At 35.1% G+C, this 26,145-nt stretch overlaps 1 protein-coding gene across 3 annotated transcripts in view; it reads right to left on the bottom strand.

The window, feature by feature from the left end:
• Window positions 1-26,145, bottom strand: part of LOC140151424 (uroporphyrinogen-III synthase-like) — a 70,184-nt gene that overhangs the window by 19,466 nt on the left and 24,573 nt on the right. For 2 of the 3 annotated variants that reach the window (XM_072173773.1, XM_072173764.1), the window contains exon 7: window positions 8,017-8,106. The exons of the other annotated variant lie outside the window; for it this stretch is intronic. In XM_072173773.1, coding sequence (XP_072029874.1) covers window positions 8,017-8,106 — 90 coding nt within the window. The remainder of the gene's footprint in view (window positions 1-8,016; window positions 8,107-26,145) is intronic. 3 annotated transcript variants of the gene reach the window in all.

Genomic DNA, 26,145 nt, shown 5'->3' with positions numbered 1-26,145 from the left:
CAGGGGAAAATCAACTTTTTCTGTAAAAAAAATTAGCCCTATTTTAAAGAAAAAATCCACAAAAAGATACCCTTTTCTTGAAAATACAATTGAAATCAGCCCTTGTTTGAAGAAAAAAATCACAGAAGGTCCATTTTTATCCCCCTGCCCCCAACGAATCCTCGCTACAGGCCAGTATATGATTCTTGCAAATGTTAAAACACATTAGTCTAAAGTCAGCCCATATTTCTTATCTCATTTTCCACCAAGGATCTTTGAATGTTTCAAAGCCTATAGGCTAGCTTATAGAGTGATGACATGGGTGATAGAATAACCCCTGTTGTTTAACAGATGAATGTGTTGACTGCTAACTTCTTCACTTGTCAAAGCAATCTTGATTGATGCTAAGGATTCAACATCAAGTCACTGATGAGGGAGGAATGGAGAAAGTTTTTCATGTCATACATGTGACTAGTCTTGCTCAATATCCAAGCACATACTTCCAAGGCAACCGCGTGTTCATAAGATATATATGCAAATGAGGTGTTTAGGTATATACTTTGATATTAACAATGGGTGATATTTTTGGCAGAACAGATCACATACTTTTTATGGATCTTCATGTTGTGGAAACCTCTTGAACTGAATATGTATGACACCCATCTTTTTACCAATTCTATACCACCTAACCCCCAGCTGGGCCCCCAGCCCCTTCCCCTTAAAAAAACAATAGGTGACAACAATGCAAGTTGTATCATCTCATATCAAATAAAATTTGACCACTTCTTTTTATCAATTCAGCTGATTTGCATTTAAAAATATTTTGGTTGATTTTGAACCATATTTGCATTAATCATTTTAAGACTAAACACACCTGGGTCTTATTCAGTTTTTGAGACATCTTAGCTCTTTTCATGCTTTAGCATTAACTATACAAGCTCATACATAGACCATGCCTAGAGTCACACCACACCACTTCATGAGATAACATGTTGACAGTCCTGTGTAACCAACAATTAGCAAGATATGACAGCCTTCACTGGGCAGCATCAGAAGCTGATAACAGATTATACCTGTCATACCTAAGGAATCTTGCTGTAACCAAAATGGCACAATCTAGTCTATCTGTTGGAACTGTTTCATACTTGGAAATGAACACGTAATAAAATAAGTGCATTGTACAATAAATGCGTAATGAACCACATATGTGACCATCCAGCACAACTGAGCCCTGAAGTCGCCAATCATCATTTTTGAGATATTCAACCAAAATATTCTGCTTGAAATTAGCTTTAAAATGATGTATATCATGTCTATAGTACTTGACATTTAAGTAGTGAAAAATCAATAAACCAGTCAATAAATCCTTTGTTTCCTATTGTTTATTGTTAAGTTCAATGGAGCATATCTCAATAGTGGCACTGGCGACATCCGGGCTCAGTTGTGGAGGATGGTCACATATCGTACAGCATTTGCAAGAGATGGCATCATGCCTTGCCATTGGTAGTATTGAAGGGAGCCATCATCCAACCATTTACACAATGACATAAACTTCTCCCTGCCTTTAGACTAAATCTGTTTACGCATCAAGCAGCAGAAGTCTGATATGTCAAAGTGGTTTCTTCATTCTCACCTGATGACATCAAAATGACAACTTAACATTAATATTTGTCTAAATATTTAAGTGCTGAGTTTGATTGTTTTCCTAAATAGCCGGACCTTTACATTTTCTAAATATTCAAGTGCTGAGTTTGATATTTTTCAAATAACTAGGCCCTAAAAATGGTTAATAATAATAATATTGTCTTTTATTCATGAACTGATCTGGGATGTTCAAGTAACATAATGGGAAAAGAGTTAATAGGAATAAAAGCAAAATTTGATTGTATTTTTATGTTTACATGTGACATTAATGCACTGCCTTTCAAACTTATCAGTCGTTTGTAGGTTGATAAATGCATATAACTTGTTGGGAGTGAAATTGTACAAAATTATACTCGCATACTGAGATGTTGATGTATCTCATGCACAAGCCCTGCAGGGGGGAGCGCATTAGACATATCAATCAACATCTCAATAAAGCACTTTATTTTGTACAATTTCACTCCCAACAAGTGATATGGATTTATTAACCTATTTCATACATGAGAACAAAATCCTGTGATTTTTAAAAACAAAATTGTCACTAAAAATGTTGGAAAATACAAGCTAAACATACATGCATCAACTTGCAAGAAAAATGAACATGTCCGAAAGTACTGTACGAAGTACGAGTCCGTGCATAATACACAACCGATGCATGTATCACCATGTGCACAGCAAACTTGGATTCTTCTATGCTACATATATTTCTGTCTTGTTAAATAGCACTCCAATATGGGGCTATTCCGAGACAGATTCTAGAAGGATACAGTTCCAACCTTATTTCTTTGATTTCAGTTCATCAAGTTCTAATATGGATCAAAATATTAACAATAAAATATTTTGGCTCTTTCTGACCTTCGCTCACGATCCACAAAACTTCAATAACAATTTTAACATTCCTTGGCAAAATCCCTCCAATATGATCATTATAATAATTTTAGAAAGAAAAATAATCACAAGATATGCAGAGTATGTAAAAAAAAAATACGCAAACAAATTTTTTGACATAATCCAAACAATACCTTAAAATTGAGTATTGAAAACTTACAGAAATTACTCTCTAAACTCATGCGAATAACTTCAGTATATTGCTCAAATATTTTGCATTTTTAGCTTTCATTGTTAAGCCAATTATTGTTCCTCATTATTATTTGTTAGTTAAAGTGACCTCTATATTTATTTGAATTGGTTCAATTTATTTATTACCAGATCCAAGTTGGAAAGAATGTTTAAAAAAGGTCAGAATCAATACAAATATCCTGAATATCATGCAGTAATGCAATTTAGCTCAATGTTGATTAGTTAATTAGTAAAGTAAAAGATTAAATTCAAACTAATTAATGCCCTAAGGAGCTCAAAGGCACTATTATTGATCCACATGAAATTATAAAATAGTTAAAATATATGTAGGAATAGCTAATAAGTGAAAGGTTAGTGTATAGAATTCTAATTGGTTTTTTTTTCACATGAAAAACTAATCAAAAGAAAACAAATACAAATGTGAAGTTCCATACTATTATTGTGTGTTGCTGTATTGTTGTCTATATGAACAATTAAATAAATTGTTAAATTTAATCCATTTTAAATCATTTTTAGTTGTATCACTTGCAGAGAAAGTTAGGAAACCCTACATACTTCATATGAACAAATCTGATGATACAGATTTAGCGGTGTCACTGACAGTGCCTTTTAGCCACTTCTTATAACATTATGTAATGAAATGTTTCTGTGAGATTATTTTGTCTGAAAAAACAATGATGAAAAAAACTGGATGGAGTCAGACTTGTGATTATTAAAATTAAGACATTCAACAGATTGAATTACACTAGAACACTATATAAAAGATAGGTGCCCAGGGATGTAAAGTTAGGGTGTATGGGTGCACTATTTATCAAATATGAAAATTGGAGTAACATTGAATTGACATATACCCATCATGCTTACATCACACGTTACCTGTACCATCAGGGGCGGATCCATGAATTTTCTATAGAGGGGGCGCCGAGACGCCGCTGCGGGACACTGCCGGAGTGGCTCGGCGCCCACACAAAGTCAGGCGCCGCTCTGCAAAAATACATTAAGTCAGGCGCCGCTCTGCAAAAAATAGAGGGGGCGCGCCCCCCTCTAAATCCGCCCCTGACCATGGTCCGACCATCTTTACTTGGTAAAAACATGCACGACTGACCAGGGTCTAAGTAAAGTATATATTAATACTGGTATTTTTCCTCAAAAACACAGCAATTATATTTCACACAATTGCAATGTATTTGTTATTACCGTATATGCAGTTCAAAATGTTTTTGACATATGCAGCAAAATAGGAAAACCTGATTTTAGAGGGGATTTGTTGTTCTGATTATGCTTAAAAAATGAGCGAATAGTTAATTTCTTAAAGAGGTCCAGGATTCATATACTATGGATGTGCTAAGGGGGAAACAGGTTCAAAAATCTGTCATACCTGCCTGACAGGTATCCAATTGTTTTGGAAGGTAAAAGGCTAAAACCAAACCCATGTATCTTGATCATTCTCACCTCCAGTTCAAACTGATGACAGATCCTAGGCGAGTTTGTTTACTGTTTGTTTTCTGATGCTTCTTGACAGTTCAAGGAGAGGTCAGCGGAGGGAAGGAGTTGATCGGCGGATCGATGCGGGGCTTTTCAGCTCTTTTTCGGGTATTAAGGTAGCTTTACGTAGGTTTATCCAACACTGACATAGTCCAGTAGAAAATAGCTTCAATTATAAGCTGACTGGATCAACAGACACTTGTTACATATCAAGTGGCTATCAGGTGTTGTTTATCCATGAAGTATGATATATACAAAGATGCAATTGACAATGTCATCTCTTTAAGGCAATTCAATGTTCCAGACTGGTTCCCCAGGATTGGTTCTTCATAATATATGCTTTTATTTCATTTCTTAAGTGGGGCACAGTTTGGATTCCAACCATTTAGCATTGACACTTTAAGTTTTAATCCACCAAACCACAATGCACAAGAAAAGTAAATTAAGGTCTGCAGGCCTTAGTCTTCTTCACAAAAATACAGCCTGTAAGGTAACAATGAAAAACAAGACCTATTCCATAGAGCCCGAAGAACCGCATTTTGCGGTTTGGGTATATATAATTATATTTTTTTATGTATGCATGTAAAATCAGCCATTCTTTTGGTAAGTGTGAATTAATTTTGACTGAAAAAAAAGTTGAGCGAGTGAACATAATAATAGATGCTTTAATGAATCAGTCATAGCTTTTGTACCCAAGCATCAAAAGAAATCAACTGAAGTGCTTCTAGTAGCCTAAACATTACATATTTTAATGTCGGAAATATTGTGCCATTGGGCTTTTTTAAACTTTCACTTCAAAACAAAAACGTAATTGTATAATTCTTTCTGTTACATCCTGCAGATAGCATTGGTTGAAAAGGAAATGGAGTAATCAAAACTGAATTGTGATGAGAAAACTAAACTGTATCCTTTTACAATTGCTGGAGTATAAATCATAGAAGAATCTGAACTGAAAAGGAGAACTGACTCAAGCTCAGATCAACTGTTGACCAATTCCATATTCAAAATGTGAGTCTCTAATATAGCAACCATTTACAAGGCTCAAGTTTGCAGTGTGATGGAATACACCTCACTGTCTGGGATGAGTGCCAGCGCCACCAATCTAGGATTACTAGACTCTATCCAGAGGAAGGTCCTTCGAATCATAGGCATGAGCGAAGAGGAAGCAAATACACATCTCTCCATCAAAGACGTCAAGTGGCTTCTGCAACAGTCCTCTACAAAATGCACACCAGCTTGTGCCCACTAGATCTGAAAGCACTGCTAGCAAAGCATTTGTAGTCAGAAGAGCTACCTGTTCCATGCCTTTCTATAGAATCTATACTGAGTATAGATGCTCTCACAGTACCACTTTCTAGAACCATATCTACTGGCAGGACCTTCATCCACACCGTAGTTCACGTTTGAAATAGCTAGATGGAGTAGTCAGAGACATATCTGACAATGGTGCACCATCCTTCAAGAGCAGAGTGTATAATCATCTTATTTTATGTGTCTGATGCTTTACTGTATCCCTTCACTCGTGTTGTTCCTTAGCTGCTGTGAACCACTGATTGGCCCATGTGGTTGTCTTTTATAGTGCCCAGGTAAATGATTCATACTCAGCGAAAAAAAAAAATTCATACTGAATGATACCTTGAATTTATAGATCATAATATTAATTAAAACTTTCAAACTTCCATTTATCCACAACTACCAGGTTTTATTAACAATAATCAACTAATTCTTGATACTTTAAAACATAACTAATGGCATTTAAATATTTGCTGACTTTTTTGTGTGTTTTTACTCTGTGTTTTATAACTGATTCATGGGATGATGCAACTACATGTAATTAACCTAGTCAAAAGTACAAGTGAAGCTGTTACTATTGATGTTGAATGACATAGGGTTAACCTGTATGATAGGGAACATTTGACCCATAAACTAATAAAATGTAGCTTTAATAGATATAGATAATTACAATCCTTTTCAAAGCTATAGCCCTGTATCACGAAACATCTTTTCTATATGGGATTTTGTGTAGGCCTATGGCATGCACTTTTACTCTGTTCATAGAAAATTAATTAAATATATCTATTCCTATCTGGTCTAATTCTATGATTTTATTTTCAATTTGAAAAGGGCGAATTAAATAGTGCCTTCTATATATGCCTTGAGCACTGCCACTAGGTGTATTTTTGTGCACTACAAAATACCATTATTATCATGTTTCCATAGAGTGTATCAGAATCAGCTAGCATCCTCCACAAGTTAAATCATGAGAGTTTGCAGTTTTTAATGCCTGTCTTTTTAAATTTATATTTATATGACCTGATGCTGCATAGTTATAGTATGTATGCCTTCCTCAAGTCAAGTTTAGATATTGTTTTTTATTATATCTTTAAACATAATAATGATACGTACATAAAAGTGTACATTTTCAGAATGAAAATGAGACAAGGAATCCAACTAGCATAACAGTTTCCTGCAAAAATGAGCAGTTTAGGAGAAAATCACAAAATTTCATTTTACTTTACTGCCTCGAGGAAGGCATACAGACTATAGACAGGTTTAAGCACCAAGATGTTAGAAATTGCAACCTCTCAAGTCTGTCTAATCTGACTGTAAGATTCCATGATATGTGACAACACTTGACCAACTGCTTAAGAACCCAATTAAACAACATTCACATGTTTCCTTCATTTACTTAAGACAAAAAATATGTATCATATATTTAGAATTTATGTGCTCACATTTGAGGCAATTTTGAGGGTTTAACATAATTATCGTCATGTTAGTGCAAGAACTTTGTTTTCATTTTTGGCATTTTTGTGTTTCAAATTATTTACTTATTTATCGTTTTTTAACACTTGTGTATATTTACCTATATTTTTATTAATAACTCAATTTTTCATCAAAAATGTCACTTACATATTCTTGCACTGACTCTGCAATATACATAACCCTTCATCACAAGTTTATAAAAATTGTGCTTGAGAACTAGCACAATTGAAGTTGGCATAAATATTGTCTAGAAAAGTAGAATCGATCAATTCTACTCAGTTCATTTAGACATATTAAACAATGATCTTATTTTTTTGCACACTCAGTTTGCCTGTCCTTGGTCATTGAATCACTCAGCCAATCACCCATCAATCAAGTCCACACCATGCTATCTATCACACTGACCCATAACACTTTGACAAGTATAATCCCACCAATCTAATCCAAGATTTGTACTTGTCTATCAATTAATACATATTTCTTATTGTCAGACAGATTGACACTTTATAGACATTTTGACAGTTTTCCATGTTACCATGTTCTAACAAAGTTATATCTTATCTCATATTTTAGGGATAAAAAACATTGCAATGCAATTGATTTATTCTTTATTTTTAAATTGTGTTCAATTATTATTATTATTTTGTTCATTTTGAGCTGAAATATTTGTGCAGATCTTTAGATTTAACCTTACCCTTCATAACTTTTTTTATTCTCGACCTGTTATTGACAAGCTAGAATCCCCAGCTAGAATTTGGTTTATGCTTGGATCATGATATTTGCTGTGAGCACAAAACACTGCCACCTCAGCTGGCTTGTGGATAGGGGAGTGGACATGGCTCTTACTGACATTGTTACTATTGAAAAGGCTAAAAATAAAACCTTCGTGAAAATGTTGCACTTTAACAGTATTGCCAGTGTACAAAAGATCAGAATCCAAATCATTTTTAGTGGACGTAGATGAAATGGTTCATCATTGCTAAGTTATATTAACAAAAATAGTGCTGTATTTTCTACTGGAGTTAGTGGTACTCTTAAATCTGCATTATAATTTATACTAACCTGTATCTTGTCCATTGCATATTTTGTAAGAAACTCTTTGGAGAACCTTACACCAGAAGGACTAAAGAACACTATGAATTCTGGCATTCCCTGAATTACATACACAGAAAGAAAAGAAGAAAACAAAATAAAGCAATATAATTATGGTAGCATTTCTGTGCAAAGATCACTGCAAAGGGACACTCATCTTTCCTTTTCAGATGTTGAATTATCGTTGTTGCACTAATTCAATTGACCTCAAACAGTTTACAAACTATGATATTCAACTGAATTCCTGAATAACACAATTCACACATTTTGTTTTATATATTTTATCTTGTTTATGATATAAACAATCAACTACCCATACATGTATGTAGGTGTGTCTTTATCATGCAATAATTGCTTCAAAATGTATTGTTGCTGACATTTCCTTGTAATTTGTGCAGCCTATGCAAGATTCAATCTTACCCTGGTACATGACATGGCAATTTGGGAATTATGCTTTTGCTTGCTTTTGTAAATTGTGATATTTGAAATAAACATCTTGCCAGAGACTATCTTTGCAGAAACATCATGGAACTTCTTCATTAAATTAATAAAACTTGTATTATGGAATGGTTTCAGAAAAGTATATCACTGCAAGACAAATCTGTCAAATATCATTGATTGATTGACTGATTGATATTCTTACTCATGTGTCAATTTCTGACAATGTGTCTTTTGTTTGATTTTGATTGACACCTCATGAATTGAAATCATATGATTTACAGTTAGCATGTTAATTACATAATTAATTTATGTAACTTAAATATCAATTATATACTAAGCTAATGATTGGTACTTTGAGTCTGCTTGGTAGGATCATGTAGGTTTTGACAGTTTTTCCTTTGTTTTCCTTTTCCCGCTCTGATGGTATTACTAAGTCTTTTGGTTCCATGCAAACAAAATCTTTTGAGCAAATTTATGGTCTTCATTCTAGAATCAAGAATCACTAAGCTTGACTGTCACATTTCACTGTCAGTATAATCTGGCACATTTCCGATGTGCATAACACGATGAATGAAATTGGTGAATGCCAAGTTTGTATGTTACCTATAGGGATGGGAAAATGTACTTCCTCATTGGCAGTGCTACAGGTAGGTGGTAGTAGGCTGGTTTGAGTTAGGGACTGGTGTCAAAAGGTGGTATGTTACCACATTTTCCTTATCTTTAGAAGCCTCTATTGAAGCTTATTTCCATTGGGGTCCATTTGAACACCGGAACGGGTTGGGAACAGTCAGGGGTTAACAGCACTCTTCTCGAAACTGGCTGCAAGATACATGTACAGGTATGGTACTCTGTACATGGGACCAACGGCTTAATGTCCCCTCCGAAGGATGGAGTATGTACTTTCATGATTCATTTACCCAATTCTAAATGAACCATGGGGAGAGCAGAAGTCTGAATTCTACAGAGGTTGTCAATTAATTTCAGATATTTTTTCCCAAGTCAATATCCCAGCAAATCTCCACAGCCAGGAATTGAACCCGGGACCTCAAGGCAAGTACCCTAACCATTAGCCATGTTCTCTAAAATCTGACACTACCATATGATTTTGCGACTCATTTCCCTTACAAAATTGTATACACTTGATGACTGTTATATATACTTTGGACCTAAACTTCAATAAATAATGAAGTTAAAAGAGGGCCATGTTTTCTCCCATTACTCTCCTTCTTTAAACAAAAATAATGTTTGTGGGGTAGGACATAATGGGAAAGTTGGAAACATAAGTTGTTGTTATAATTCTACAGAAATTACTTTGTAAACTGCCAAATAAAAGGATATCGACCCATGCAGCTAGCTAACCATGCAACCTCAGGGCATGCATAATATCAGGGACCAAGTAACACAACTGAAGCTTAACCTGTATCTTGTCACAGAGATAGGCAATATACAACAGCAGAATAAATCCATGACATGATTGGCATATCAAATTGCCCGTGACTACATCATGCATGGTGACAAAAATACTACACCCAAACACCATTTTAAGCTACAAGGACGGATGTGGTCTTGCCAATAGTAGCGTGACTTTCTGCATTTGGAACTTCATATTGTTTTAATACAATTATGCTGATTGTTAAGGGTTCCAAAATGAGCGTTTATTGCGTTTCGACAGTATTTTTTTGTGGGACATGAGAGCACCTCAGACCTATCGAATTGCATTCTGAATACGAAGCATATCTTTCTGATATCAAATAATTTTCATTTTTGAAAATCACAATATAATACAAATTTTATGACAAATTATAAAAATTTGATATTTTTCAAATTTTTGATATATAACAGTCCTCGAAGTAAATTATATAAATCTGATGATATATTCTTAAAGTGTATGTAGCAGGGGGAAAAGCCGACGGTCAATTGAAAATTTTGACCTTTCATATTGAAGATATGGATTTGTTTCCCAAAAAGACCTAATTTTTTTTGGTGTTTTTGGAAAAAAAATCCATATCTTTAATACGAAAGGTCAAAATTTTCCATTGATCGTCGGCTTTTCATCCCACCTACATACACTTTAAGTATAAATCATCAGATTTATAAAGTTTACTTCAAATACTGTTAAATATCAAAAATATCAATTTTTAATGATTTGCCATAAAATGTGTATTAAATTGCGAATTTCAAAAAATCAAAATTATTTGATATCAGAATGACATTCTTCGTATTCAGAATTCAATTTGATATGTCTGATGTGCTCTCATGTCCCAAAATAAATACTGTCCAAACGTTCATACCCTAGCCCTTAAGTATCACAATGTATTCCCCCAATATTGATTAGTTGTGTGATTGTGTGTAGGATTCACAAAAATCAATTGAGCAGAATCTCTGTGAGAATGCATTCTCAGATTCTCACTGCCTGTGCAAGTCCACATTTACAGCCCCACATCCACCAAAAGGTTCACTCCTGGAGAGAAACTAGTATGTTTCACATTATCATTTATATTTTAGCCTTCCGTGTGGTACAATAAATCTGTGTATCGTATAGTTTCAGCAAAGTACCCAGTGACTACAATATTACTAAAATATAGTTTGCGGACATACATTTCACTGAACGGTATCACAATCGCACTGTTCTATAAAATTAGTCAAATTTGATTCATTTTACCAAGTCGGTCTTATAAAAATCATAATAGTAATTTTGAATGGCTTATTTTTGTGTTATATTCCTTCCCCCTAGGCCCGCCAATATATTTTATGGTAACATAAAGCTCCCAAAATTTGCCACATCAATTCCAAATTCATGACAAAACTAACCACCAATAAACAATAATACTAATTTGCTATATCCAATCAAGCTACCAATTCAAAAGCTCTAGAAATGAGCTTACTACAATATTGACAATAAAAGTGGACCAATTTGACATCAAAGGAGCAAAAAATTAAAAATATGACTCATTATGAGACATGACAAAGGCTGCATACAGCCCTATGTGTAATGCTACTGGAGATTCACCATGATATAGCATGTTCCAGCAAAGACTGAATCTTTTTTGATGTATGAACATTGTTGATGGGCATTGTTGATGTAGAATAAAATATCAATAGGCCTAAATCAGGGGCTTCAGATCACTTTTGAATTTTTACTTGTGCAGTGTTGGTGCACTTAATTCCATGGATTGCATGTACAGTACTGCTGTATTTTTTATCTTTCTGTGTCTTTGTCGTGTTTCCCAAATAAAGTTGGTATACTTAGCTCAAATCTTTCTGTTTTTGGAGACACCATTACCTTTGTCTTATTTATAAACTAAAGATCATTTAATTAATCCTTTCACATGAATTAGGTTTGTGCCTATATGCAGATTGCTATCTACTGAAGATAGCACAGCCTATATTGTGTGCTACAGGGGTTTCCTTTATTTTGCCATCTTAATACAGGCCTGTAGATCCTTCCTTGTGGAACATCAGAACTAGAATGCTGAAGTTATTAATAAATGTGTTGTTGTTGTTGTTGTTGTCCAAACAAATTATGCCACAGCAATTCTACTGCATTAAGGGTCTTACCATGGCAATATATGATGGGGCATGACTTTACTCAAATCAAATTGACTATGATTCCACTCTATAATAGATTATTAATATTAGTGGTGCTTGGTGCAGTAAATACTAACCCCACCCCACCCACACAACCAGAACATTAATTTCTGGAATTGTTTTTGCTGCCATGTTTGTTAGTTTCAGTTATTATTTGATATCATTGTCAAAACATTTGTGTACACAAAAGCTAACATCAAAAGGATGTGAAAAGTATGCATTATTTCCACTTCTGTTCTTTGAAATCTCATTTTGGTTTGAGGACACAATCAAAATATGTAGGAAACAGGTATCAACAGGTATCTCCCTGCTCTTATGCTTTAGGTGGTCATGTTTTGACATTCAATTGTGACAGCCACTCAAATAAGAATCAATTCTATAAATAGCTTATTCAGCGAATGGTTCTTCAAATCTCAAGACTTGTTTGCAAAAAGATATACAATTGTTGCATTTTGGGTTTTCATTAATTCTGCATGATCAATGAATACAAAGAAATATCATAAATAAAAGAATCACTAAATGAGAGATGAATACCATATTTCTTTGAATAGTCGCCCCCTTCAAATAAACGCCCCCACTACTTTTTCAACCAAGATGTTTCAAAAATGCCGATATTTCCATGCTTTCTTGTTTGGTAAACTTACCAAGCTGCACACATAGTCGATAATCATGATAATAGCATCAATAATCGGCGAAAAATCTGGAAACCCGGAAGTGAACCAGAAGTCAGTGTTTCAAAGTTCATAGTTCGTCATTTCAACGTGAGTTTTAAGCTTACCTAATGATTTTAACAGGAATTATCATTCTAAAAATGACCTAATAAACTCTCCCGTTTGGAAAATGTAACATCATCTGGGGCGTTTATTTGAGGAATTACAACATTTATTCCACAAGGCAGCCTTTGTATATATGGCATGTTGCATCTCAACTCTTCACTTGTGCCTTAAAGGCCACCACAGACTCCCAAGTATTTGACATAGAATATTTGATGTAACATATATCTACATTATTTAATCTATTCCCATTCTATTCCCAGTAATGTTTAAGTTCTAACGAATGTTTGATGATGTAAAATCAATAATATGTTACATAGAATATCTGGTAGAAATATATTATTGATTTTATATTCATTAGAATTTTTAAATTACTGGCAATAGAATGGCAATAGATTAAATAACATAGAAATTTTACATCAAATATTCTAAATTCACTAAAAAGTCTGTAGGGTCCTTAACTGCTTTCAAATAAATAATATGAACACAGAGAATAAATCAATTGCTACATATATATTTTTATTTAGGTTCTGATTTCCTCATATTTATGAACAAATCATCACAAAACATATTTCTACTGCTGACTTTTGACATCCTTTTATTGATCTGAATTATCCCCTAGTTTAGAACGTACTGGTTCGTCATCCGTAAACAGACACAATTAAAAACACTGTTTTTTCATAATTTCACAGGAACTTAATACATTTTGATACGTCATCCATAAATAGACACAAAACAACTATATTTACAGGAACTACACCTAGTTGGTACTGGCGCATCATCAACAAACTGATACAATTAAAACCACTATATTTTCACATCCTGCTTACACCACATTTCGCCATACTGCATTTTAGAAACGCTTGCTGTTAGAATAAGAAAAATTTTAATGCTAATTTATTGCACATTCTAGGGAAGCGTGGTTACCGCTTTTAAAATAACCGAGTGAGAGGGTTTTCAAGAAAATATTTTTCCTGTCAAAACTGAAGCATCCTCTGTATAAAAGAAAATATGAATATTAACTGCACATCATATATAACGATTCATGATACCCAATTGTGGCACATTTGATGTCGTTTATGAGGCAGAGAATTTTATTTCAATTTTATATACGCCAAAATATTTTTTTAATTGAGCGAGAATGGCGATAGAAAAAACGTTGAAAATTCCATTTATAAATTACATTAGACCCCATCAATGATTACTGTTTCATTTTTATAGTAATCTAATCTTTTATTTCCTGGAATAAAATTAGGGGTCTAAAGTGGATTTATTGTATAAATGATGAAAATATCGACGTGTATACACAAGAAGCTACAAGAAAAATGGTAGGCCACGCCACACCGACATACTTTTAGTATACGGCGAGCATGTGCGAGTCAAAATCGATATAATGTATGAAAAAACTATTGTGCGTAGGCTCATTTATTGTATATAGAACACGCAGTTATCAACAATTGAGCACTAATAAATACACATTAATGTTTTTAAACAAATAAAAATTCCAAAATATGGTATGTTTTCTTTCTTTGGTATGTTGAAGCAATGAAGTTGCGATTATATTTTTAAATTTTCATCATGACAACATCAAGCCCTAATAGCCGAGCGGTCTAAGGCGCTGGTGTTATGTCAGTACTGAATAAGAGTACATTATAGCGGTTCAGTGCAGCGTAGGTTCGAACCCAACCGGCGCCTCTCCCAAAATAAATTTCTTTTTTTTTTAAATTTCATATTATGTTAGGGAAATGTGGCTGGGAGAATGTATGTATGGCGAAGAGTGGTGTGCATCCTGCTAACCTACTTTGAGTTGGCTATTCCAGTTGAAATCCATACACCCCCTATGGAAGGCATGACCTATAAGTCTCCCATACAGGGGGTGTGAATTTCAAATGCGGTTATTTGAATGGGTGGCTCCGTTTGTAAAGCACATAACAGGTTTGTGCTCCAAGCAGTAGTAATAAAGATGTCTACAAATTGGATGCCTTTAACAACATAATGACATTATACCAACAGAATGTACAAAATATATCCCTCCCAAGCTGGTGAAGCTGGTGAAGCCACATAATACATTTTCATGATTACAGTAAATGCAATCAAGCTTTCATGTACTGGATTAATGACATACTTTTGAAAAGCAATTTCAATATCAAACGATTATTGGTGAAAGGCATGTTCCAAACAATTGAGCAATAAAACAATACAATGCTTGCCACTGCCATGGCAACTAAACTTGCATTTGATTAATAAGGCACAGAGTATTGGAATCACTGAATTGCTAACAGAAGATATAAGTCATCTACAGATTAAAATGACTATTGAAATTGGTGCTGGATTTAATGTTAAAACATCAAGATACCAATCAATTCCATCTGACATTTGACAAAACTAAGATTTTTCATTGGAAACAGAATTGCAGAGGATAGTCCAAGGTTAATCAATACAGAAGTTGAGGTCATCAAGTTTGTGAAATAACCTTCCAATTTACGAACCATGGACAGAGGTATTTGCACATTCTGTGGATTCAACTATAGACGAAATATTCCTGGATTGCCTTACCTTACCTGCTTAGAATTGGGAAGCTGATCCTGGCTCTCTACTGTCTATGCTTTAATGGGTTATTGAAACTTTAAGTTTCTGTGAGTTTTTACTGTACATATAACATTATTTTCTATCCTTTTGGCATTGGAAGGTTGAATCTAATTTGCAGTTCAGTTGGAGTTAAATTAAGCAACTCTATTGATGGAATATCAGTATAAGCAGTTTTATATAGTAACTCTGTTGCACAGCATTTTCTATAATCAAGTTTATTGAATTAAGACTCTTGCATCTACATGCATCAATGTCCTTGCACAGTAATTTACATCCCCATTCGCTACGCTGTTTTTAAAAAAAACATTTTGCTTCTCGATTTATTTTTATTCTGATCTCTGGAAGTCTTGTCCACCTACTGCTGCTGTTATATCAGATCGCTAGCGGCCCTGCCGGTCATGGTTTAGAAAAACAGGGATATGATAAACCTGAGAAAATCCCAATTTTCTTTTAGTAACTGCATGCTCTCAACAACTACGGGTGCACAATCTATTATAAGCTCCCTTTAGATTTTGGGAGGAGGGGGCCTAATCCGGTCTTAACCCGGTTCTTTAAGCACTGAGCAATGCTAGAATAAGAGCATTCTATCAGAGGAAATATTGACACTTTAAACCCTGGTGTTGCAGTTCTTTGCATTGACCATGTCAGAACAGGAAGCCATTCTATCATATGAAATTTAAACATACCAGAACCCAGGATAAAAGCTCTATGCTTATACATGTAGAGCCAAAACTTCTAGCACAGCCTTCTAGAAGAAATTTGGGCATATCAGAACCTTGTGCCATATTATAAGAGCATTCCCTCAAAGTTCCCCCCCCATTCTTTTTTTAAAGGAATTTTTATTTTGACTGCTACTTTACCATGGTCTATGTGCCCAATTCACAGCATCTTAATGCTGAAAGGGTTTGGCAACACTGTCTCCATTTTCACTTTATTTTTCTTAGAATATAAAATTGCTATGATATCTACAAATGTACTTTTACATTGCTTTTTATAATACTGCACTTGAGTTTGTTTTCTGTGAAATGCCTTATGGGCTTTGCTATAAAATGTTAACATGTAGATACTAATTTTGTTTTAATCTTTTATTGTTTTACTTATAATCAATATTTTTGTTACGTTTAACAGTGATAATTATTGATTTAGGGATTCAATCATGTTTCACCGTTGTTCATCACCGTTTAACAACGATGCGGCCGCGTCGTCTGCGTGGTTTACTTGCGAGGGCAGCTTTAGCTGCCCGAGCGAAGTAAACTCACGCAGACGCTGCCGGATGCGAGTTGTTAAACGGTGATGAACAACGATGAAACATGATTGAATCCTTTCAACAACGAAAAGAAGCTAAATATCGTATAATTCACGATTATTTTACGAGGAATGTCAGTTAATCATTGCCACTCAGCCTTACAAAAACTTTGATGATTTCTCTTTTGATATCAGCAATAAAACTACAGAATAAAACGGCAATGTATAGCCGCTACCTGAAAAATACTGAATTCAACTTGTAAGCTGGCATACGCACAAAGGTTCCACGCATGACAAATTTTACGTGTTCTCGCGTAACGCGTAGTCTCGCTCGCGTTCGCGTATACCCTACAGTAAAAGTGTGGGTTCATCACCGTTTAACAACGGTTGGTTCCTGTACAAAGGTATAGGAAGAGTTGTTGAAGGTAGAATTAAAACATCCATTATGAAATTCACAAATAATCAAGTAATAATCCATGACAAATGAATTTCTGGTATAGCCCATTATTCCGTTGTCATGTAATGTAGCATGTGAGTTGTCTAGCTGTAATATGAGGTTTTTAATATAGCCTACTTCACAACGAAAAAATAAAAATAAAAAATCAATAAAAATAGTGTCCAATGCTAGCAACCAGCAAGTGAACCATTGGATTACAATAAAAGACTGAAATAAAAAAGATCATGTTTAATGATTCTGTCAATCAAACTTTAGCATAAACTGTGATTGGCAGATAGTGGCACCAGAATGTTTTGTTGGGGGTGTTGTGATGGGAGAGTGAATTTTAGGAGAGGAAACAAGCAACAACATCAGGGAGACAAAATTTACCCCAAATCCCTTTTTGTTTTTTTGCCTAAGACAGCATTTAAGAGCACTAGTGGTCACCCGTCTTTCGCGGTCAGAGTTTTTCGCGGTTGGTAAATTTGGTGTACATGTAAATGTTTTATTTAATGTGATTAATGGTATGAGAGGAGATTATCATTTAGAAATATAATATTTAATATTTGAAATTGCAATTAGACCATGATCGAAGCAAGTCTTCTTGACACCATATCATATCCACCGTGAGAAGTCTTGCCCCTGTGAGATGCTGGCCGTCCTGATATTTAAGATTTTTATGCATTTGTTTATCATACATTTTAGCCCATCAGGTTTGACCCTGACGTATGGCATTTGGCTGGATATCTTCTCGAGTCTAGGCTAGACTGGTGTGGATGATGAGTCATCCCCTTCCAAGACTATTCTGGAAGAGGCTTTGTTCAGAAGATACTCTACAAGGCTGTCCCATAACAGATACCAGATCTTGCTCTTTGGAAAGGTCTTAAACTACTCCTACATATGTGACACTTTTGAAACTGGTCTTCCAAGTCTTTAAATCTCAGCACAGTGACCGATAGGACCAATGACCATAAATATGATCTCTTTTTTGTTACAATTTTTGATCATTTAGTTTATCTCACCTTCCTACTTTTCTTTGTTTGTTTCTTATGATGAGCCATTCACTTTTTTGGCTTTCCACACACATAAAAACATAAAGTAGGAACTTATATGAGAGGCTCTGGGCATTGGAGTTCAAACAGTTTTGTTGGCTGGAGACCATCTAGCAAAGCCGTAGAAAGCTGGGCGGCCGTGAGAAATTTGTTATGTTTAACTTAAATAAGTTTTATTCTAATGTTGGCATAATATTTATATTTTGGGCGCCCCAAATTTTGATGGCCGCCCCACATTTTTCAACCTTGCTATTCTGACCATGCCATCTAGCATCTCATAGATACACCCCTATTCCATAACTATTTGATAGTATTATTATATTTATCAAATTAATCAATGATGTTCCTTGTAAAATGTATTTTCCATGTTTTGAACACTTAAATTCAAAACTATCAGGTAATCTTGCATTTAAAGTAATAAATGAAGTGGCTTGTAAAATTGCATTTGCAACATAAACAGTAACACAATGCAAGGTTGTATCATTAATAACAGAAAGTCACAGACAAATGTGTGAAATCGGTTACATTAGGTAAAATGCATACATGAGATCGATATGGCTGGAATAAAAGATCTTGCTAGCAGCATTATAATTTTATTTATGTAAACACTTTTCTGTTATTGTGGCTCCCGATAAGGAACTTGCCTTAATTCGTATATAGAATGACTAGTTTCGCAAGCAATAAGCTACTTCATTTGCCATCATACGTTATCAAGTATAGCATAAAAAGCCTGGGGCTTGAAATAGCCTGCCCACGGTTTAAAGGCCCATTCTCTGATTTGCTCATCGGGAGGATCATAAAAATCATCAGATTTGGCACCTTTGTTAGTGTGATAGATGTGCTAACATAGCCTGCTTTAGTGGTTAAGGTTTTACCGTCGTCACCCGATTCGACTTGACTATTGCGCCTGTTTTAAAGGCGTGCGTGACGCCAGCGTCGTGTTCGGCGTTATGTTGCAGACATCGCAGAGAACGATGCGTGTTGTGCGTGTCAATGCTATTTTTTAACCGCGATAACTAGGGCCAAAAAATAAAGAAAACAATGTTTGCTGAGCGCAAAAAAACCAAAAAAAACCACAGAATCAGGGTGTGTTTTTTTAACATTAGGTCTAAACGAGTGTTGGTTAAATGGGTTAATTCGTTTTAATAATATTTTCGCCTAAATGTTGGGTAAGCACTACGGTATATTATAGGCCTATTAAAGGTTATACGTTTGTAGAACGTTTCTAACACTACAACAAAATTAAAAACATGTTGTGAAAATGTTATTGTAGACATATATTATTTTGGCAACATTGTTCCAACTTAGAATATGTTTTGCAGCAAGTGTTCAATGTTTTTGATTGTTTTTTTTAAAATGTTTTAAAAGTTTATAATCCACCATTTAAATGTTTAAAGCATTTTGTGTTATTGGGTAAAGACCTACCGGTACTACGTGTACTGAATTCATAATGCATGCGATATAGACAACACCATCAAAACTATTCAGTAAAAAAAAACCCAATGTGTCATACATTTACAAAAATGATATCATAATTGGCCAAACGTTTTTCTACAGCTATAGGCAACCCAGCGTTTAACTTTGCTTTAATTGAACTGCAACAATTGATGATATGAATCCACCTCGAGATAATTCCGTAGGCCTATAGTTTTTGTAACCAAAAGGTTTTCCTCTCGGTAAACGGCACTAAGCATGCTAAGTAGGCCTATGCCTATAATAATTGTAGGCCTATTATAGTCAAACACTTCCGCCCATGGTGTCGAACGCTTCGCTTTAACATGTTTAATAAATCCTCTTTTTGGTCATTCGAGTCAGGTGAACATAAAGCTGAAAATAACTCACTTTGTGTAACTAGAATTAGGCTAAGAATTTTTTTATATTCTTAGCCTTAATAGTCGACATCATTATAATTGTTCATAATTATGGACACTTCTTAGCCTAAGTATCTTAGGTAACTTTTTTTTACATTGAAAACTTTCCTGCGTAAACAGACAATTCCTTTTTTGTGGCCATATGCGTAAATAAACGCTGATCCGGCATCAGATCGCTTCATACCAGCTGCGTTGGCACGCACTTAAAATATCCACGTGCGCAATTAACTACGCATGGTGTCGCAGAAAAATGCATTTTTGATCTATTTTGGTCAATTTACGCGAAAACTAGGTCCGGTACCACCAATTTTTTTTGCGCGTTTTTACAGAGCTTTTTCTTTTTCATAACATATATAAAATTAAAAAAATTTTGTCTCGACAATTTTTTTATACAACATAAAAGGTGATATATTTTGGGCAAATTGCTGATTTTGCCATTGAAGTGTACAGAGATTTTTGGAAATGTACACCTCTTTTAAAACGGCTGTATCTCAAAAGTTAGGTCCGGACCCCCCTGTTTTTTTTCCTGATTTATTATCTACACATATTAATGTACAAAATATGTCAATTTAAAAAAATTTCGTCGATAGGTTTAGTAACGACGGTAAAACCTTAAGCTGAAAGCTATTAAAGACAATAGAAGACATTTTACATGAATCTGTAATTTCTCTACTTAAGGTTAGTAACTATTTTCAATTGTTGCGATTTGGGTCGTTTGCAGCATCTTGCGAATGGTAGCGAGTTTTGGTAAAAATTGCATTGATCATTTCATAGCGAGCATGTAGAAGGATTCAGATATCACAGATATCCATTTGTAGGTCCTGTGGTTCTTGAGTTCTGTTGTAAAGAGGGCTGAAACCACATCACCTTTGTAAAATGTACATAACTCATTAAAAACAATAAAATCATGCAAGTTTTCAAAGTATATGATTTGTAAACTGAAATTCTGTCAAACATAAAGGTGTTACTTTTCAATAATATAATGATTTAAAGAATAAAAAAATTAATCTTTTTAGCTGTCTCGACATACTTAATCAACCCGTAAGTAGAGAATTAGCTTCAACTTTGTCAATACTGCTGTTTTCTTGTTTTTTTGCCAAATTGTTCATTTCAAAAAAATACCTAATGGCAATTTGTATGACTATTATGCACTTTTAGGCAATTTATAAACAATTAAAATGTGTTTACACTTACGCTGGTATCACTGAATGGGCCTTTAACTACTTGTATCTTGTAACTTGTAACTACTAGTTTATCTTGTCTTCAGGAATCAAACGCGATTACTCTTAATGCACACACATTCTATATACACAGGTGAAAATCCTTGCAATCTCAATGATTGCGTAAAAATCTTATTTCACTTCTGTGCACTGAGAAAAAAAAGTTGAATTACTGCCACTCAATTCTGTCATTACATTTAGCTGCTTGATAGTTGATGCTACAGAGCTATCTATTATTTGTCTCTTGTTGCAATTACTGCTGCTGATTTTGACATTGACAGATAATGCTTTATTGCTTTTGTAGCTGTGGTTCCAAAATTGGATTTCATAACGGGAAAATGAAGAATTTGTGATTACAATCAATATTGACATATTTCCTTCTGTTGAATAATCTGCATTTTTATTTAATAGTCTGAATATTACAACAAACACATATCAAAATGTCAAACAACACATCTATAGAGTATCTGCCTGAGGATGATAGTCAACTTCCATCTGTTCTTGGACATACTGTCAACATCATCCCCATCACTATCTTCATGATCATTGTCGGTTGCCTGGGAAATGCAGCTATAATTGCTGCTTTTTTGAAAGACCCAACTGTTAGCAGCAAACCTAGCGACTACATCCTGCTCAATTTGGCCTGTGCTGATTTAGGAGTGGCAATTCTCATTCTACCCAGAGTAACTCTGGTAAAATCAATCGGTTACTGGCCTTTTGGTGAAATTGGTTGTCGTCTGATTGCAATATTAATCGATAACACATTCTTAAATGCTGGTGTGTTTATGGTGATGCTGTTAAGTTGGGATAGATACCAAATGTTAGTTCAAGACTATTCTTCATATTTGAAGAAACATACAAAAAAGTATCTTCTAAAGGCTATTGCATTAGCTTGGATCATTGCAGCTGCACATGGTATTGTTGAAAACATTGCATGGAATGCAATCCTTGCGTCATTAATGTATCGATTAAACTTTGCATTCGTCTGTGTGCCTCCTTCTCTGCTGACATTCTCAGGGGCTATTGCAACTCTGGTACTCAAAATTGTGTTAGCACTAGCTGTTGGTGTGTTTGGTGTGTTGATTGTCATGCAGTTGCACAAGCGTTTGATGAAATGGCAACGTGTTGGTCCTGATAGCACTGTGAATGATGGAGGATCTAGTGTTATAACCGAAGGGACAGGTACCGAAGGGACAGGTGTCAGACCAGTAGCTGTGGTAGCTGGTTCTTCAAATGCCTCAAATAATGTTGTGAATGCCTCAAACAATGATGACATGAATGCAGCACCAATTACCAATCCTGGATCTAATTCCAATCCTGACCAGCAACAACAACAGCAGAACACAAACCGAAACAATACAGCTCGTTTTCACAAGCGTTATACCAAGCCAATAGTCACCTATGTGTTGCTTGTCCTATCACTTTTAGTTTGCAACCTACCAGTGTATATCTACACCTTAGTGTTAAATTGTTGCATTGAGTGCCGTAGCATTTATAGTGGAGCCATTCTGAATTACATGACTTGTCTACTGTACTTCAATTCATGCTTGAATCCAGTATTATATGGTTTCACTAATACAAGAATAAGAAGTTTTTACCAGAGAAAACTGAAACTATTGCTACGTCGGTAAGGTGAAAGAAGAGTAAATGTTTGCATGTGAGCAGTTATTTATCTTGTTAAATGGTAAAAATAAACCTTTGGGTTTGTATGGAAACCCAGTGTATGTAACGTTTCTGAGAACGAAGTAGGGCAATTTAACCCTAACAAGTGAGTACTACAAAACACTACAAACAACTTCACTGCACGTGTGTGTATCCCACGGGATGTGATGGTGCAGGTACTGCAATCGCCCTAAGTGATTAATGGGCACAAATTTGTTGGCCTGGCCAGCGTAAGGTCTGTGGCTAAGTGTCGGCGGCCTAGTGCTTGGCATGCAAGGGGTCTGGGATTCAAATCCCACCCAGAGAAAAGAACTTCTTTGTTTGTTTTCTCTCTTCATTCCTCCCTTCTTTCCTTGCCAGTCGCCAAAATGCCCTTCAGGTGTTAAGGGTTAATTGGTCCCCGTTTCCCACCCACAATGATTTTTCGTTTTAAATAACCAACATTTTCAAAAAATTTCATTATTCATTAAGGAAAATTTAGCATACTTGATAATACTGTACAAATGTCAGCCTTTTCCTCCTAATCATTTAAAGTGAATGTGTGCATCATTTAAAAACGTATTGAATGGTGCAGCCTGCATAACATGTTACTTTTCACAACTTTCTGTAAATTGGGACAAAATTGACAATAACTCAACACAACCATTGACTCTTTCAGCTAGTCAGCATTTACTTCAAATACTTCAGGAGCTTCATTTCAAGCAACACACCAAAAGATTTATTAATTTTCCATTTGTATTTTAAACTTTGATTAACAACTTCTTAAACAATCAAACATCAGTTTTCCCCCACTATATGTGTGGGCGTGTATGATTTAACACATAAATAATGTGACAAGTAATGTTCTTTCTATCATACTAAAAGTCAATTTTAATTATTTGAAAACATTTATTAGCAATAATATGGTACACGAACCTGACACTGGGGTGGATAAGCCTGAGAGAATGCTATGAAAACTCTAGTTATTTATAAGACCTATTGCTCATGGTGTAGTGTTTTCACACTTGGATTTATTTATATATTTTTGTAAAAATTACACCGGAATACTACGACTCCTACAGGAAACATTAAAATTACTAACCAAATTCAACCATTTTAGCCATTCTGTATCCAACCCTTGTTCATCAAATAGAGTAAAGCTCAAGTTTTTTAAAGCTTACCTCCCATTTATTTGTATAAAGTGCCATGGACATCTAAATCAAAATAACAGGATCATGCAATTTAGTCCAAACCTTAACTTATTCAATACTTTTTAATTCATAGTGGCCAGACAAATCTTTGCAAACCTGTACTTCTCTTCAAAAATTACAACACAATGGAAGTGAGTTTGTCTGTTTTAAGAGAGAAAATTTATTTTCATCCAATTTCCAGATTTGAGTTCATTGTTCGGGGCTCAGGCTATGATACACAATGTAGAATACATTGTCATGCATGGTTTATGCGTACGGTCAATAGCCTCAAATTAACCATGTTGTGATCAATTACATACTTTCTCATAGGGAGAATATGTGACTGCAATACTTTTCCTTATATTATTTTCTTGCATATTTACGTATGAGAAATGCAATTTAGATAACTTCACACTAGAATATCACTTGTCCAAGTCTACATAATTAATACTTTGTTTATGAGATATTCTCACAAGAGCAGATACTGATGCAAGTGGTGGAATATATGATCTGATCTGATAACCTACAGTAAAATAAGTAATCCAGAATCCTTGGGCATCATTTGCACTGTGTTCTGTACATGTAAATTGTAGCAAAGAGGTGTCCACCAAAAGAAGTTTTGAGCAATTCATCAGTACATTCTGGATTCCCATGTCTGAGCCCGTATTGGTTAAAATGGGAATGTAATTCCAACTATACTGATCTAGCCCTTGATCAGAGCCCTCGCTATACAATAGAAGGTCCAGTGTCTAGGGTCTATGAGTGACCCGAGGAAGTAACTAGTAAAGAAAATATTTAGTAGCAGTAAGGCCAACGTTAGACCACTCTACAAAAATACTAAAAGCTAGCCTTGAAGTAAGACCACTCCGAGCATCGCTTGCTGAACAAAAGCTACCAATCCCACCAAGTAAGCCACAAATATATGGTGCTTTTTTGTTTGTTTGTCCATTTGAATAGAAGATATGAAATTAACCAAATTAACCGCATATTTGTCTATTTTAACATAAGTGCAGAATTTGTGTGGAAAAAGCAGGTTAGTACAAGTAGTTCAACCTGGGAGTTCAACAAGGGAAGTACAAGGTCTGTTTTGTCAAAAAAGGAAGTGCAAGGTCTGTTTTGTTTAGAATGTATGTGTAATTGTCATGTGATTCACTTCATGCAAAAATGTGATTGGCTGCCACAGTCAGCTCAATCTCATTCCACACTCGTTTTTGTGTATCGCAGAATTCTATCCACAAGCATTTATGCCCCTAAATGAGGTATTTCTGACAAAATCTCCAAGGCAAGCTATAAGACTGGTCGAGAACCTTGCTACAAAAATCACCAACAATCGACCACTAATGGTACTACTACTTGTAAAGATACTGTATCCCACAAACCGCCAAAGTCCAACCGAGCCAGGGGCGGCGGAACGATTTTGAAAGTGGGGGGGCCAGTTAGGGTGATGTAAAAAATCGAAATAAGCCATCGCGTCGCGCTTGCGCAACACAGGGTGTTGTCTGAGGGGGGATGTGCCCCCCTCAGAAGTGAGAAACTCATGCAAAATGAAGGCTATTTGGTACTATTATTGTGTACAATTTGAGTTTGAAAAAGCCGAAAATTGGTGAAATGAAGCTATTAAAGCTATTCGTGGACAAGTTCTCACTATTATTAAGTGTATAAATTATTTCTGTAAATATTAAGTGTCGGGTGTCCAAAGCAGAAAAAGGGCGAAAGCAAGGGGGTGTCTGAGGGGGGATGTGCCGCCCTCAGAAGTGAGAAACTTTTGCACACTGAAGGCACAATTGAAGCCATTTGGTGGACTATTCTGGCACTATTATTGTCAATTTTAGTTTGAAAAAACACACCCGAAAATGGGTAAAAGGAAGGCCCAAATTGAAGCCATTCGTGGATAAGTTTTTACTATTATTGTATAAATTATTGCTTTTAGTGTTGGGTGTCCAAAGCAGAAGCAAAAAGGGGAAATTTTTTATCCATATGCCTACACACTGTGTATTAACACGGGGGAGTTGGAAAATTTTGCAAAATGAAGCCATTTCGTGCATCATTTTTA

This window comes from Amphiura filiformis, chromosome 1, assembly GCF_039555335.1.
Source record: "Amphiura filiformis chromosome 1, Afil_fr2py, whole genome shotgun sequence".
NCBI lineage: Eukaryota > Metazoa > Echinodermata > Ophiuroidea > Amphilepidida > Amphiuridae > Amphiura > Amphiura filiformis.
This window is presented reverse-complemented; position numbering and strand designations above follow the sequence as displayed.